At 48.6% G+C, this 17,645-nt stretch overlaps 1 protein-coding gene across 1 annotated transcript in view; it reads right to left on the reverse strand.

The window, feature by feature from the left end:
* The window catches only part of SPG7 (SPG7 matrix AAA peptidase subunit, paraplegin), a 36,510-nt gene that overhangs the window by 2,857 nt on the left and 16,008 nt on the right, over positions 1 to 17,645 (reverse strand). Inside the window, exons 6-15 of the mRNA XM_080552145.1 lie at positions 17,501 to 17,603; positions 15,864 to 15,989; positions 15,383 to 15,545; positions 14,464 to 14,637; positions 8,554 to 8,678; positions 7,203 to 7,305; positions 6,038 to 6,148; positions 2,628 to 2,743; positions 786 to 942; positions 59 to 222 (exon numbers count right to left, since the gene is read on the reverse strand). Coding sequence (XP_080408271.1) covers positions 59 to 222; positions 786 to 942; positions 2,628 to 2,743; positions 6,038 to 6,148; positions 7,203 to 7,305; positions 8,554 to 8,678; positions 14,464 to 14,637; positions 15,383 to 15,545; positions 15,864 to 15,989; positions 17,501 to 17,603 — 1,342 coding nt within the window. The remainder of the gene's footprint in view (positions 1 to 58; positions 223 to 785; positions 943 to 2,627; positions 2,744 to 6,037; positions 6,149 to 7,202; positions 7,306 to 8,553; positions 8,679 to 14,463; positions 14,638 to 15,382; positions 15,546 to 15,863; positions 15,990 to 17,500; positions 17,604 to 17,645) is intronic.

Raw genomic sequence — 17,645 nt, forward strand, 5'->3', positions numbered from 1 at the left:
TCAGTGAGCTGCAGAAAGTAAAGAACAAACAGGAACACACGCTCAGGGGCAGCCTTACGTGGTCCATCATTTGCTGAAGTCCCTGGCTGAAAGGGCGCCGACCAATTCCCGGTGCACTCTCTGCATCGGGGAAGGAGAGCTGCCCGATGCTGGGCACCATCCCGTACTGCTTCACCATGGAGTAGGCTATCTTGGTCACCTTCTTCAGGTCGTCCTGGGCTCCTGCGTGAAAGAGATGCGACGCTTGCCAGCTCTGAGCTGAGTGAGAGAGCAGCAGGTCCTACACAAACACACATTTGACTAGTCCAGAGCCTGGGGGACCTGCAGGAACCCACCCAGGTGAACACTACCTGCTGATGGACCTTTCCTCGTGTACTGCAGGACCCGTGCATGACCCTGAGTAAACACACTGGTAGCTGAAGTATATGGATCGCTTAGCAGCCACTGCCTTCTGTTACCGCATTTGTCCGTAACTAGCTGGAACTAAGTGGAACTAAGGCACAGAAGGTCCAGGCTCTTCCACCAGCCAACAGTCTCGCTGGGTAATTGCATCTGTGGCCTTAGGCTTTGGGACAAAGTCTAAGACAACACAGTTGCAAGCCACAATGAGACCTTCATTCTTAAAAAAACAACTCGAAGATCAAAACAAGTAATTTGGCATTTCCCTTTCCCACTGCCCAGAGTGGGAAAATTCTCAGGTCACCCTTGGACGAGGCAACAAGTACGGAAGTTCAGACTCTCTCAACACGATCTCCACCTGCCTGCAGCAGGGTCTGACTCCTCACCTGTAGTGACTTTGTTAAAGGTGATGGCCTCAGACACTCTCCCGCCCAGAGCCATACACATCCTCTCCAGCAGCTGCTCCTTGGTGAAGAGATACTGCTCTCGTGGAAGGATCTGAGCGAATCCAAGCGCTGCGTTTGTTCGAGGGGCTATGGAAACCTGCAACACAGGGCAGCTCCGTCAGCACAGAGAACAAAAGAACCAACTATAGCAACAGAGGGAAGAAAGGAAGGGCCTGCACTCCCAGTGAAATTTGTTGAAAGCGATGGTGCAGGCTGACCTACAGACACACGGCCAAAACTGCAGTACGTTGCCATTCCCATACTGAAGCCTCTGCCTCCACAGCTGCAGACATGCCCTTTCTGCCATTCCAGATCAAAAAAATTAAAAGGAAGCTGTCCTTGACAGCAAGTAAATGAAACCCTAACATTTAAGGGTGGCTTTGGAGGATATAAACCAGTCAGAGCTTGCTTTCTCATGTTCCAGAATCATCAGGACTACCTGGAGAAACACGGGATGTTTTCAGAAAAATAAGAGCCGTTTCCCCATCCAGCCACATCTCGTTGAGAGTAATTAACAACAGTTCAGCTTATACAATAGGTCATTCAGAGTGAATTTGCTGCTGGTGGCAGGCCAAGAAGCTGTCATCCTTGCCATTCCCACCCCTCCACCTCTCCCCTGCGTCCAGGCTCTTTGAGGAGACGTGCATGGGACAGAAGGCACCCTGGGGTGCCGAAGGGAGGCCCTTCCCTACAGAGAAGGGCTTCAGGCACACAAACTCCCAAGTGTGCCGATCTGAAAAACACATCTCTTTCCATCAGTATCAGAGCAGCTCCTGCAATGGCCTGACTGGTAGCTGCAACACGCTGGCAGGGAAAGAGGCCAGGCAGGCACGCACGCAGCGCAGCGCTTTGTGCCTGGAGGCGGCGCACGGGCTGAGCAGCAGCAGCAGCACGCTCACTTGCTCCAAATGTGCCCAGCACCAGGGTGGCCAGCGGACACACTGGGGGTGCTTTACAGTTGGCTTCAAATGCAAGATTTTTCCTGTGGCCGATTAAGCTTTGCAGCAACACTGTCATAACTGGAGCCCGATAACGGACTTCTTGACAGCATATCTTGAGAGCAAAGACAGGTCTCTGCTCTTGTGAGCCCCCACCTGCGGTACTGCGTTCAGCTCTGGGGACCCCAGCACAAGAATGACATGGATGTGTTAGAACAAGTCCAGAGGAGGGCCACAAAGATGATCAAGGGGCTGGAGCACCTCTCCTACAAAGACAGGCTGAGGGAGTTGGGGTTGTTCAGCCTGGAGAAGCAAAGGCTCCAGGGAGACCTTACAGTGGCCTGCGGGTACCTAAAGGGAAAGCTGGGGAGGGACTTTTTGTCAGGGGGTGTAGCGATAGGACAAGGGGCGATGGCTTTAAACAAAAAAAGGATAGGTTTAATTAGATATACGGAGGAAATTCTTTACTCTGAGGGTGGTGAGGCACTGGCACAGGCTGCCCAGAGAAGCTGCGGGTGCCCCATCCCTGAGGGTGCTCAAGGCCATGTTGGATGGGGCTTGGAGCAACCTGGTCTGGTGGGAGGTGTCCCGGCCCACGGAAGGGGGTTGGAACTGGGTGATCTTTAAGGTCCCTTCCAACCCAAACCCTTCTGTGATTCTATGATATTTGCTGTTTATGTTGATGCAGCATTCACAGCTCCAAGTTCATGGAGACCAGAGTAACGTAGCAGAATCTAACATAAGTGCTGCAAAAGAATCAACACGTCTTGGACAGAGGATCCCAAAGGATTCTCTTCCCACCCAGCATGGGGCTTCATTACACGACAGCCAGTAGTGGGGTTACCTTCATCACTGCCTCCGTGTGCTCCAGCAGCCAGCCAACCAACGCGTGACCCGATTCATGGAACGCCACAACCTTCCTCTCTTCTGGTGACAAGATCTTACTTCTTTTGGCAGTGCCTATCGGAACACAGACGAGATAAGACAATAAACTGTCAATAAATGTAACCAACAGGCATCACCTTGTAAAGAGAAGCACACGAGCTAGAGCAGTCTGTGGCTGCGCTGCCAGCAAAGTTGCCATTGCACGCTGTCTAGGGAGAGGCAGTAAAACACCCTTCAATTACACAGGGGAAGAGGTGCTCTCTTTCCCTGCAGTGGAAGGCAATCCATGCCTGGCAGAAACTTTTTCCCCTTACAACAGACTTAGTCATTGCACAAATAATTTAATGTTCGATTAACTCACAGCTCTAGAACGCAAAGCTCTGTTCTGTTCCCAGCTCTGTCAAAGGTACGTACACTACATCTCTGCCGAGGGACAGGTCTGCAACAAGTCGGCACCATTTCGAGAAAAAAGAAAAATCCAACCCCTAAAAAACCCACCACCAAAAAAAAAGGAGTCTGGCTGGAAGAGCATACTTATTCTGCTGTATGATCTTTCAGTCCCTTAGGGACACGAGGGAACCGAGATGTTCCATTATACGTAAAAAAAAAAAAAAAACACGAATATCTACCAAAATCTTTCTCCAGACCCAAGGAATCTCTGATTACACATGGCATGCTCTGTATGAGCTTATTCCCAGGCTCTTGAGAACTAGCAAATTAAGCCATAACTCACATTTAATACTTTCTCCAGAAAGGTGATTTTTGAAAGTGTCTATTTTCCAACCCAGTAGTCCGTAACACAGAATAAGTCCAATTAGGATTTCAAAAAATGCTGAATGGGAGTAAAGCTTCTGGCACGTAGAAAATACGTTAACTACAGAACACGCTGCGCACCGAGCACTCATTACTGCCCTGCGTATCGAGCGCAAGAAGGTACCAGTACTTTAAAGTGGATGTCTCTGCACCGTGCCAGGAGCAATAGGGGGTAGAGCAGGCACAGTCAAGAGCAGCATTATACCAAGGTTGCCTGATGTCTTGGAAAACAACATTCTATTAACATTAATTTTTAAACAAAGTCAAGAGCTTTATTAAACAAGGAAACAGCAAAATTAGCGTGGCAGATCTTGTAAAATTACTGCTCAGGGATGCTGGAAACCACTGTGCCCTGCAAGGCATGATGGTGATGGAATAGCAGATTAATTGCAACAGCCTTGATTTTCATTAGTCAGCCCCTTACCTTGCCTTCAGCAGTGCGCGCGCATTCCCTGTATGGATCTTTCTATAGAAAGATGCATGTATGCACTATATATAATCTATGTAATTTTTTTATACTCTGGAAGCATCCCTCTGCCAGCCCACCAAGAAGGGAGGGACTGTACTCTTCACAATAGCACACAGCGTGCCCACAAAGATTGTTTCTTCCCCTACAGAAAGCAAGCTCCAGGCAGGAGAGCTCTCCGAAGGCCTGCACTTATCACATTTATGAGAGAAATAATCCAGGAAGCAACTCTGGTGCATCTCTGCTGGTCTTACACTGCGTGCACAAACCCCACCAGGGCACAGGCTCTGCTCCGTCTTCCAAAGACCGTTCCAAAGACAGCCCCCAACTGCCTCTGTGTGCTCAGCAGGTTTCCTCCATCACTCCCAGGAGACCTGACTTACTGACTACTTTCTGTTCCCAAACTAAAAACACAATGGAGACTACCACAGTGAAGAGTTCTTACTCCTCCCTTACAGCAACACAAAGCTTTAAGGCTGACAGGGCCTCTGGACTTGCGAAGTTCTCTTTTGATTCCGCACCACCCTTATTAAAACCAGCAGCCTATAATGGAAAGCACAGTAATATCTTGTTTTCTTCAAGAAAAGCTTTTATAGCAACTGAAATACCCTCTGAATTGTGAAACTCAGAAGCATTCCTATTACATGGCAAGGGTACATTTAATATAAGGGCCTGGAGGGGTGTTTAGGGTGTCCTACAAAAAAATAGCCAAGTCCTGCTAATACGAAAAAAATCCGATTAAGCAACAAAAAGATGTTATTGCCTCTCAAATGCCACAAAGCCTCAGTGAAGCGAGCCAGCCTGTCAGCAGTGAAACTGCTAAAGCCCATGCCCTCTAACGTCCACCACATTAAAACAAGATATCCCTTCTGCTACACATCCCTGTGGTCTTCCTTGCTTCTTGCCCATGTCTGGGGAACTAAGGCTATGGTGGAACTCACAATGAAAAGTTAAGGGAACGCCTGCGAGTTTAGGGCTTTCTGTACTGCAGACGGGAAAGTAAAGCACCTATTTGCTATAGCTGATTAGGACTTCTGCGCTGCAGCTAGAGCTGCCTCGCTGTCCACTCCTGGGAGCTGCTGAGTACAGGCTTAGTAGAAATGGGGTCACAGGCACCCAAAGCACCCCAAGGGTTGTTTTTAAGAGGCAGGTGAAACTGTCAGGAGTTCTCAAAAATCTTCTCTGAGATGAGGAATTATTTAGGAATTTTCTGATTAAAAAAAAACAAATAGTGAAAACCTAATTTCTATATTAGGAAATAACTGACCCAGTACAAACATCCTGTTTCACACGCTCTACTAAGAACAGCACAGAACGCCTCTCCGTTTGCCCAGGCTCACCCCCCAGTAATGATGCTGCAGCCTGGAAGCAGTTAAGTGTCAGATTATGAAAACCAAAGCTTGCCTAGAGGGCAGTTCAGATCAAAACCCACCAGATTCAAATCCCTCAGGTGAAGTCAAGCGTTCTGGGAACTCTTTTCCCCCCTCCCTCTAATATATTGCTACAGGGTAATCTCCAGAGGTTCCTCTGCTGGCACTTGCACAAGTGACAGGGAAAGGCTGACAGGATGTTCTCAGAGGGAGAACAGTACTCTACTGTCTTTCAGTTTTTTCTGCCAATTCATCAAAGCCTGGGCTTTGAGGCCAAAAAGAAAAATCTCTAATTTCTTCCTGTTGCTGTTGAGGATGGGGTAGCCTGTTTGCTTTTGCTATTCATGTTTATGTAGCAGGTGTCCAGAGCAGAAACAAAAACCCAGAGATACTTCCACTTTATTTATTTTAATGAAAAAACAAGCCAACCACCAACCATCCAGCTTTGAATTCCCCTCTTTACTATTTTGCTACTGGTCATTTTCCCTGAGCTACTGGCTCAGGTTGCCTGCAGAGTCAGAAAAACAGGTCCATTTAGGGTCTTGTTCACAAAACCTTTCTCCAGCTATGGCATTCAAGATCTTCCAGACAGCTCTGTCTACAAGAGGAACCGGTTAAGACCCAACTGTCTTCCTGGAACATAACCCGATCACCTGATCCTTCTCTCAAGGAGCTGACACAGATTAGCAAGACAACAACAGAAACGGCTGGGTCACTTACCTGCAATCACTCTTTCCACGGCATACTCAAAGTTGAAAGTATCAATGGATTTGTGACCTTCTCTAGCGGCATGAAGAGCAGCTTCATTGCATATATTTGCTATGTCAGCTCCTGTAGACAAGAGTTTACAAGAATTACATTGTGTTTGTCATGTGACAGACATTTTAGGGGACAGAAAAGGCAGGAACAGATCTAGAGAGGGACCTAAGGAAGTCAAATAGCCTGCACTGCAAGCTCCTCTTTGTTCCTTGGGAACAGAGAGCAAACCTAATCCATGGTGTTTATGTTGGATTTGAACAATACAACTGCCTTGGCAATGAACGCTGCGTTGCCACACAGAGGACAGAGTTCAGCAATCAATTAACAGGCTGAAGCCAAGGCTGGCTCTCAACAACAGGGGAGTGGCGTGGGCAGCCTGGATTGGCATGGGCCGCCGCGCTGCTCATACAGCGACCGCACAAACCTCTGTGCAGAAGAGAAAGAACATCTGTTCTGAGTTTGTGTGTGTGGGTGATGGTGGTGGGGGGCTGCCGAAAGAAGTCACGAAGAGGCACTGTGCTGGGGCCTGTTAGAGGGGAAACCCAGAAAGGATATTCCAGGAACTCCACATAAACAGGAACTCTGGAGCCCCTTGCTCAGCACTGTTTCAAAGTCCCAGGGACCTACCCTGGAAACAGGCTCAGTGCAGGAGCCAGAGCTGTCCAATTTCTACCCTGACCGACGAAGGAACTGCTATTCATTCCTCCCATCATTTTCCTGGTAACACATATCAACTTAAGAGTCTTTCCACATCTCAGCGTGAAGCGCAACACCTCATCCTTGACAACAGCTTTGGAGCAGAGAATGAAGAGTGGTTCCTCCCCTTTGGAATCAGGATTCAGGCACTGTAAAAGTGTGTTTTCCTCCAACCTCCACACCCTGCCAGAAATTTCAGAAGATTGAAAATAGCCACAAACAATTGCTTATTGCAACTCCATTCACCAGAGAGCTGGTTAGGTTCCCACTATTTCAGTGGAGAAGATTTGAAGTGGAGGGGAAAAAAAAAAGCCCTTTAGACCAAAATACCCTCTTAAAACTAAGCAACTGAGAAGCTTCGGGTTGAACTGCAGAATTAGCAAGCATGGAAGGAGGCAGAACAGCCCCACAGGGACACAGCATGTCATACCGCTGAAGCCTGGAGTCAGTTCTGCAAGGTGCTGCGAGTAGAAGCTGGCGTCTTGGATCAGTTTGAGACCCTTCAGGTGCTGCTCAAAGATCTCTCTTCTCTCCTGCGAAGAACACAGAGCACTCGCACGACAGCGAACACCCGAGCCCAGCAAGCCTTTGCAACATGGCAGCTTGCCTGCTCCCTGTCCCAGGGAGCAGAGGAGGAGCCAGACCTCTGGCAGCGGGGACAGGAGCACTGCCACCAGAGGGCAGGGCTGTCCTTACAGCACTTCAGCTCTTACGGGAGCCCCGATAATCACCCAGCTCTCAAATTCGGAACAGATGTACGAAGGCTTACCGTGAGTCACTGCTTTCTCTCTCAGGGCCACTCTCTCCTCCAAACTTTCACTCTGATCTGCCTTTTAACTTTTCTCTCCCCGTAAAAGCACTTGCAGGAAGGAGCTCTGAGTGCCTCTACCTGCTCCTCCTACACTGCAAACGAAAACCCCATCTACTAGCGACTTAGCCTGCAACCACTTCCCAGACAAAGGTGGGGGTGAGATGATGGCTGGCGGGCAGCCAAGCAGTGACTCATTCAGCTGGTCCAGGAGATCCTGATTAAAACAATGGGCTCAGTTGCCAGGGTTTTTCCCCTTCCTCCTTCAGGGCAGCTGCACAGTTCATGCTTCCGGTGCCAGATTGTATCAGGCATTTAAGGTATTTTAAGTGAAAACTCTGAGGACGACAGTAAAGCGCAGATGGAAGAAGGAAGAGGCTGTGCTGGCAGAGCGGACAGACCTTTACTGCAGCTGAGCCTGTTTCCAAAGCTCTGCTACAAACGTCAACACAGCAGCCGTGGAAGACTCCCCTAGTAAATGGATTTAACAAGCATTCAGAAGGAAAGTCACTTAGCGGGCTGTCTGAAGGGAAACAAAGAGCCTGACAAGGACAGTGAGGACAACAAACCTGCGAGGCAAATGATGCTCAAAGCGCACGACAATTTGAGCTCTCCCCCACAAGCCAGCTTGCCAATTAGGTGGTTCCCAACTTCCTGGGGAGAAGACTATATATAACGTTCTGCATCTGCATGGCAAAGAGCCTCACAGGAGAATCTTCTGCCAAAGCTCGTATAGGAACAGATACACTTAAAAACAGCGAGCTGTCATTTCACTGAAACAGGCAACTACATTAGCATGTCAAATCTCTGATTTAGGGCACATAAATAAGAACGAAGGCACACAGAAAGGCATGCTATCTCTATCTTCTCCAAGCTCAGCCTTTGCCAGGCCCGTGAATCATCAGCAAGCAAAGGACTGGGACACTTTTGTCACTAGCATTATAGGAAGGACAGGGCAGTACGTGGAAAATACCTGGAGCGTTGGAAGATCAATGAAGATGTGCCTGTCAAGCCTCCCAGGTCTCATCAAGGCATTATCCAAGACATCAGCACGGTTGGTGGAAGCCAGCACTATAACGTGATCTGCGGTCCCCATTCCTGTAGCAGAGCAAGCAAAAACAAAGGTGAAGGTTTCTACCACCACAAAGAGCAAGCACACAAAGGGACGAGGCCGGGCAGGATGCAGAGAACATCTTACACATCTTTATCACAAAGGATGCATTTACGACATCCTTTGGGGCAGCTGAGGCTGAGAAAGTGTCCTGTTCCCTAGGAGCACGAGGCAGGAAGGAACCTCCCAGGTCACCCGGGCCAGTCTCTGGTCCTTGTGGGCACTCTGAAATTCCCTTTTCAGTTACTTAAACCCCAGCCTAAAACTTTTTTTTTTTTTTTTGCCACATGTTGAAATTGCTCCAACTGGAAGCCAGAACAGAATCGTTCTGTTCAGATGAGCTGGGATGTGCCTTCTCACCCCCAGCCTTAAGTCAATTCCCGCTTCTTTAGCTCCAGTTGTACAAACAACACTTTTTAGCTGAAATAGCATTTTCCTCCCCAGTATTCCTGCGGAAAGCCTGTCCGGCTTTCATTTACTTTTAGCCCTCAGTCACAGACTGATCACCAGGGAAGGGACAGACTTCCTCCTGACCAGCTCACGTTAATACAGAAACAGAAGACGCAGCCTTGACACCCAGCAAGTGCCATATTACAGCACGACTCGATCTGCGTCTTTTCACTCGCCTTTTATCACTCCATTGGCGCCCAGGCATCCCGCAGACCGGTGCAAAGCCCAGCCCTGCAGAACATCCCACAGACACCACGTAGGCAGGGGCAGAATGTGCCCGAACAGCTCCGCAGTGATTGTTAGCAGACACCAGCTCAAGCCACAGCCACAAGGTTTTGTCTCCGGGTCTTAAAGATGAAGGGAGCATCAGGATTTACAGGCTTTGCGAGAGCAGCACGGAGGCATCAAAGGCAGACAGGACTTCCTGGGGAAGCCGGAGCACTAACAGCTGGAGGAGGGCAGAACGGGGCAGGTGGCTGCGCTGCTTGGGTGGGGAACCAGGGATGATGCTGAATCACCGAACCACGCTGCTTATTTATTACATTCCACCGGGTGCCCAGAGGCCCCTGGTGTGAGTCACCTGCTCGGAGCCGATTCAGCCGCCCTGGCACGCAGCAGCCTTCCCAGGGAACGGCCGCGTTAGCCCCATGCGCTTCTGCCCTGGCTGCCAAGTCACACGCTGCAGAAAGCGGCTTTATGCACGTAAGCTGGGTGGGTTTCAGCTCTCCCCGGCTTTGCCAAAGAGCTGCCAAATGTGTCAGCGTACAAGAGCTCAGCAGAGAGATTAGGGTTACAGGTGAGGCAGAGGACTGGCTCTGTCAGCTTGCACTACAGCGAACCTCCGTTCTTCCTCCCTGCAGGATGCTGTCTGAATAAGCTCCCGGAGAGGATGAAGCCGACCACTCTTCAGGCACGTATTACGCTGCGCTCTGGAGGGTGATAAACAAGCAGAGAGACTGGCAGGCACTTGGGGGATAGCAAGCTTCCTTCACGTGGTAGGATTAGACGGTATGGTACATTATCAGCTCTGCAGCTGGGAAGACGCGGCCTTAAAATAGGTCTGACTATCAGAACAAGCATAATAAAAACAGAACCGCTGAGTGCATCCTCCTCACGTCAGCTTCTGCCCCACTTGTTCTCCAGCCTGCAGCCCAGCGGCGCAGAACAGCTCCGAGAAACCTACACCAGCAGCCTCTGAGTCACATCCCAGCTCCCGGCGCCGTGTCACCTGGCATGTGACAGGCTTTGGCTTCCACAGGCAACGATCGGTCACAGGAACAGGCTACGAAAACACCACCTCAGTAACAGCAACAAGTTAAAAACGGTTCTGAAAATCTAGCCCGAAGAGAGCCTTCATATCCATAAAGCTTACAACTTAACCCACTTCAAAAGGAAAGGAGAAGGGGCCACCTGAATTGCTCAGTGCTCTCCCCCCCCGCTGCCAGAGCTGCCCCGATGGGCGTCCCATCTGCGTTACTACACCGTCCTTCCCCAGCCTCTCATTCAAGGCATTTTGGACATCATCTGTGCGCAGCGTCACTGAAACAGGGCCACCGCTGCGAGGGAAGTCGCAGGGTCACACGCCTGCACGTGGCACACGCCAGGGGAGAGGGCTCGTCTGAGGACTTCAGGCTGCCACCAAAAGCAGGCCTGCGTTTTTATTCACAAAACCAGGAATCAGCCCCGGCCTGTCAGGCTCCTCTCAGATGCGTTCAGAAGGGAGGAGATATCTGGGTCACATTCCTCTTCCGCTTGTTTGCGGCTTGTGAGGGAAGATTCACTATTCGGAGCAGGCACCTGTTCCGACGAAGGCTGGAGTTCGAGTCGCTCTGCTTTTAAGACAGCTTTTGTACGCACAGGCTCCGTCCTGCCCCTTCTCCCACCCCATTCCTGGGGCTTCCAGAACGTGAAGCAAGCTGTCAGAGCGATGAAACCAAGGTAGCTTGCAGGAAGAGGCTACAATTACTCTAAAACCCGCACACCAGCGTCAGAGCACACTGCACGTTGCATCCTGCACAGCTCCGTGTAACAGCCCTTGGTGCCCTTGTCCTTCCTGCAGCCGGCAGAGGGGATCCGTGAGGCTCTGACCCTCCTCTTCCTTCCCCACCTCACCTATGAGTAATCTCGATCCAGCACACGCATTCCACAGTCGCTGCTAAGCTGATGATTCACAGATCTACTTCTGCACTTGATTTTTTTTTTTTCAAATGAATAGCTCGACTCAGTGCTGTGGTGTTGCCTTGCAGAGATTCAACCATCAATTTCAGCTAAAAGCAGCTAAAACAGCTCTCAACCTCCCCTTTCAAGGTTCCTCATTAGAAACATATGACTCCTCCACTCATGCCTGGGTAAACTGTCAACGTCCTTAAAAAATAAAAAAAAATATTCACTATCCTCCTGAAAAACTCTCTTTTGTAACGATGGACACAGCACTTCAGCATTCATTTAGGTAACATGCAGCCAGATAGCATTTCAACGACACGAGCCAAGATCCACGCTTATGTGTACAAGCCAACAGTAACCCGTGTTTCTTGTACTACCCTGACAGTCCTTGCCAGCTGTCTCTCGTTTGACATTATAAACTCCTTGGGCTATTTTTTTAGTGTGTGTTTGATAAAGCACTTAGCTAAACGCGGGACTTAGTCCGTGATCCATACGAGAGACAAATAAATAATCATGAAGCAATATAAATTTAAAAATAAGCTAGGCAGCACACAACAAAGAAGCTGTGTTTTTGTTTTGTTTTTTTTCCTAGGACTTTTAAAGCATACACTGAGGACAACATTTACCTTTTAAACTCACTTTTGAAGGGATTTGTTCCCTAACTTCTGAATTGAGACTCAAAGAAGCAATGCTCTAGAAACAGCACCTGATTTCTACAGACCACAGAAAACGAGAAATTTTCATTTCTAGCACTGAGATGTCGATTGCGCTGACCACGTATTCCTGAACAGATGGCCCCCATCTGATTCAGCATTAACCTGTTGCCGGTTCACCTTGCAACCGTCAAGAGGAAAAAAACAACCAAGCTGGCACTGGCGTTCTGCGTGTCAGTAATGGCCTTTTCCATGGAGACAGCATTACACAGATACAGCTGTAAACAGTTATGTTCGCTCCAAGAATATCTATATGCTTGGCCAAGATGCCTAAGCGTGTGGATGTGCAAAGTCCCATGGAACCGCATACACATTTATGGTGATTTCTGGTAACAACACAGCACTGCGTGTTTCAGGGAGGTTCCTCTGATAACCAGATTTGTGTCTGGTTATTTAGGACCCACTTAAAGCTCATTCCCCTCCTTCAAAAACTTCATGGCACCTGGGCGAAAGCAGAGAGGGGCCTGGAGGATTTCTCTTCAGAAGGACCACTCCACCCTGTTTGCACCATGCTGTGCCCCAGCTTACAATTTCTCCTCCTTCTGCAGCACAGGCAGAGATCCAGAATTACAGATCATCTCGTGTGCAGCATGGAGGAATAGCTACCCTTTCCTGAAAACACTTCACAAGTCCCAGCTTCTCTCCTTGAGAGCCGAAGGTTGACCACACAGCACGCTCCAGACGGCAGCCTTACCGCCGAGCTGCAGGAAGAGCTCTGCTTCAGCAGGGCTGCACCCACTGCTCCCCTGTGAGCATCCAGCAAAGAGGAACAAGCTCCTTTCACCCCTTAGGTCTGGAGAAAGAGGGATGCCTTCAGTGCAGGACTTTTAACTTCTCACATAAAGAATCCGATGAGGTGTCACGTTATAGTCGAGGTAAAAGGCAGCCCTGTCCCACAGAACAGCAGACTGATACAAACACACCCTGATGGACAAGTAGCTATCCCTTACCTTGCCCTGCAACGGGAGGGTTTAGCAACAGAAGCAGTGCAAGTTGGGTCAGGGCGGCAGGCTCTGACAGGGTTATGACTAACAACAGACAAAGGATTGTTCTTTTTGGCGCTTGCATGAAAGCGTCTGAGAAAAGGGTTGATTCCATATGTGGTACAGCCAGCAACCATCCAGAAGTGTGGCATCAAACCAGGACTTGTCTGCAAAGCTTCCTTCTCCCAGCTTAGATAGGCATCTTATAGCCAGGCAAGAGACATGAGATTAGGACAAGGGACAGGAGAATGAATATTTTCTATTGCTTATGTCCCTCTGGGCAACTAAACTTTAAACCTTATCAGATTTTAAAACCATCACCTGTCTTAGAACATAGCCAGTATTCAACATTTAACGGTCAGCTGGACCTAAGTGTTATCAGCTATGGACAGTAGCGTCCTTGCTGCCAATTCATTCTCTTTTGGTTCCCCAGTACTGTAAAAAATTCTTCTCCAACCGCCAGTAGGAAAACATACTCCTGAACTGAAGCCACTTACTGTAGGAAGAGTCTTTGGGGTTGCTGCCCTCTGCCAGCCAGGATCTCTAATGCATGTTATCTACCGGTTTTGTTCGCAGGTGGATGCTGCCGTGTTGTTGGTGCACATTCACCCCGAAGGTGACACTACAATTCTGACTCAATCTTTGGAGTACAGTCACAAAAACAGCTGGCTGCAGGGTTTTACGTTTACTAGATTTTGACCCTTAATCCTTTTGAAATCTAGACATTTATATAAGGCTTTTATCTCCACAGCTTATTCACACCACGTTCTCAAACATCTCTCCTTAGCCCAGTGACTTCCTAGGCACCATCAGCTCTGGAGTAGTCCTCCCTAAGTCTCCAGTGACCGATGGCGAGATGTAACATAGAGCCTTCAGAAACAGGGACTAACGATGGGACACAGATTCAGACTAGTGCTTGAGGAGAGCCCTGGGGGATGTGCAGAAAAGCGTAATTCAGTGTGAAGCAATTACTGGACACACAGCTTCCAAAAACCCTGTGCTGAACAACAGCTGCTGCTCTTCCTCTGTACTCACTGCAGCAGCTGGTGAAGGGGAGAAAGAGCAGAGAAAGGACCCACTCCAGTTGAGTGCTATGATGACCTCCAGAAACAAAACAAGGCCAGACAAGGCCACACTGGTGTCCAAATAGGGAAAAAAAAAAAAAAAGATTTTCAGGTGTGAAAGTCCCTAAGCAGCAGTCCAAACCACGGCTATCACTTGCCATACAGAGACTCTTTTAACAATGACATGACCAAATCATAATGCTGGGCTTAGTCCTGAAAATGCTGTGAAGTGCCAGCTAGCCTTGTCCCAGGAAAGAGGGAAGTGAGGTTTGTTTCAATGCAGCGGTAAATACTCCCCCAAGAAGAAAACGCTAAAGAAGCGCTGCAAGTTCAAACAGGACAGCAGCCCAGATCTCCAAGGTGATAAGGGCCCAACTGCTAAGAGACAGAAATACTGACCATCCATTTCTACCAGCAGCTGGTTTAAGGTCTGTTCCTCCTCAGCATTGGCAAAACCAGATATATTGGTTGAGCGCTTCTTGCCTACGGCATCGATTTCATCAATGTACACAATGCAGGGTGCACGAGCCTGGGCTTCTCTGAAGAGGCTCCGAACTCGGGCAGCTCCAAGACCTGTAGGGGAAGGGAAGAAGAAATGAGCTTCACAGCCACAGCTGTAGAGGATTGCTGGCCCCCAGTCAGACATCTGACCCAGGCAAACCCTCAGTGTGTGACAGTCCCTCTCTCAACACTCCAGACACAAAAAATTAGTCACAGAACTCATCTCTTTAGTCCTTAAACACTGCTTGTCCTGGAGCGCGCTGGCTTTTAACTGAGCTCCCAAAGCTGCAGGGACTCTTCAGAGCTGCTGTAAGAGGAGCTCTGCTCCCAGCTCCAGACATGAGTTCCTGTTCCTTCCACAGGTTAGGAGCAAAAATACTCAGTGCATTTCCACACACAGACCCTCGTTGGGTCTCAAGAGATCTAGGAAGGAAGGAAGAAGACTGAAATCCCTGGGCACAGAGAGGCCATACTTCCTCCCATCAGCAGGGAGCAGCAGAAAATCCATCAGCATTCTCAATATAAGGAAGGAAGCCTCAGTGAATGGCTTTAATAAGTAAAGGCAAGTCAGAGATAATGCTTTCAGGTGAAGAACCATGGTTTCCTGTTGTCAGAAAGAAGCAACTAGTTATTCAAAGAAAATGTTTTAGGTGCCACATTATTATCTACCCATTATTGCTGAAAACCTTTTATACTTCCAGCAGAAATATCCAACTTACCCTTCCCATGCAAAGCAACGCTAAAACTCTGCCCTTTGTGAGAGGCCCAGCCAACATTCCCCAAGTAACCTCCACTCCCTTCCTCCCACCACGCTTACCTCCTATCACCTCCACGAATTCAGAGCCTGCCATGGCCAGGAACGGTACTTGTGCTTCTGTAGCCACCGCCTTTGCCAGCAACGTCTTCCCACAGCCCGGCGGCCCAAGCAATAAGGCACCCTTGGGCACTTTAGCTCCAAGCTGAAGGTAGCGATCAGGACTCTGTAAGAGCAGCACAGCTGCGTCAGATCCACAGCCAACATGAGGCATCTGCACAAGAACACGGTCTCCCAGAGCTTCTCGACACTGTTCTCATCCCGAGCAACCCCGAGCTCCTAATGGGAGCAGCTACATCTGCAGCCTGTTACAGAACTGGAAATAGACATTGAGTCATGGTGATCACAGCACAAAAGTTTTCAGCTTATTTAAACAGAGGCTGCTCAGTATCGTGCAGGATGAAGAGAACAGACCCTCCTCCCCAGGTTAGTTCTAACCCAGAAGATGGGCGGCAAGCACTTGTTGTGGTCTACTCTTAAATACCTTTAAGTAGTCCACAAATTCTTTGACTTCCATTTTCGCCTCATGCATTCCTGCTACATCCTTGAAACCAATCCCTTTTCCGGATTTTCCGTCCACGATGGTGAAACGAGCCATCTTCAGCTGGTTCTGGGGAAGGCAACACAAATACTGAAGATGTGCTCTGGCTCTGGACAAGGCAACAGCCTGGAAAGGCGGTTTGCTACACAGCACAGGTACAGCCATCCCCAACAATGAACATTACAATGCCCACCAGCACATTGTTGTTTTACTAACTTCTGCTTTGGATATACTTCACAGCCAGACTGCAGGACTGCTGACTCGAGCTTTATTTACCCACATTTTGTTGGGAAGAGAAAGTAAACCTGCAAGAATGCTCCCAGCCCAGCTCAAGTCCCTGTAGATCAGGCAGGGGCATTTATTAAAATTGTACAGAATGCCCAAAACCTTACTTGGGATCTTCTCCCTGATTTTTAAATTCACCGATCCTTAATACACTCGGGATAGGTGTAGCTTTAAGGAACATGGATGGATGGTAAATATTAATGGTAAATAAATTACCAATATTGCCTTGTAAACGTATGCAAACATACACTTTGGACCACTGACCAATGCTGCCACCAGCTTCTACTACAACACAACCCGGGGACAGAATATAGGCTCTCAAATTTAACAGGCACCACATTTCAGCCTTCTGGTGTGTGTTAAGCCACCGTGACAGTCAAAACAAGGATTTAGTTAAATGTCCTACTTGTAACTGCTCATTATGTTCCTCTGAAAACAGCTACTCGGGATTTTTTTTTTTTTGAGAAGAACGTTTATAGCTTCTCATGCCTTAGAAGCAGCAGTTTATCCAAACAAAGAGTTAAACATGCTGGGCCTAGCTGTCCCCACTCATGCAAGGGCAGAAACCAGTCCTCAAGGCCCTCATTACTTAACACTTCTTTAAACTACTCTTTTCTCCCAGGCAGCTGCACCCCTTTGTATAAAGAGAATCCCGAAGCCAGAAGAACTACAGAGGAGAGCGAGTGGGAAACCTAACAAGGGACTGAATTCACCACTGTTTTCATCCCCGGATCCCTGAGGTCAGTACCAGTGCACCCAGAGCTGATTTCTGCCGAGTTTCATCAGCTGATCCAGGCAAGGGTGGAGGATAGCAGGAGATTTAACTGATGTTGCAAGTGAGGCATGTGGCGTGAGGGGAACAGGCCAACACGTAATGAAATCCAGAATCTGAACATATTTTATAAATTGAGAATTCATTTTGCAGAAAGCAGCAATTCCTACTCCTGGCTGTATGGGAGGCATATTGGCAGGACCCAGAGAAAAACACCATCTGCAGCTGCAACTCATTAACAAGCTTTGAAAATAGCAGAGCAAACTGGACTGCAAATTCACTGAGCTCAGCCCTTCCTGCCATTGGGGGAAAGAAAGGGCCTCAGCTAAGGCCAGTTACTGTACAAACGAGTCAGATGATCAGGACAGGAAAAGATGCAAGATGTGTCAAGACTGCGGAGTCCTTGGCATCAGTTAATTCTCAATCTGTGTTGACTTTGCTGGGGAAAGGGGAGGAGATTAGGCCAGCAGAAGGCAAGACTACTCACAGGCTGCAAAGCAACGTAAAGATCCAGGATACTTACAAAAGCATTGAATCCTCCTGCCCTGCCTGCAACCCTAATAAGACGGAAGATGCTCCACAACATGGACACAGCCACAAGTGTCACTATCAGGGAAATGACATCACTGAAAGGACAAAAGCAGAACAGGTAAAAAATTGAAGCGTTC

This window comes from Anser brachyrhynchus (assembly GCF_964034855.1).
Source record: "Anser brachyrhynchus genome assembly, chromosome: 12".
In the NCBI taxonomy this organism is placed as follows: Eukaryota; Metazoa; Chordata; class Aves; order Anseriformes; family Anatidae; genus Anser; species Anser brachyrhynchus.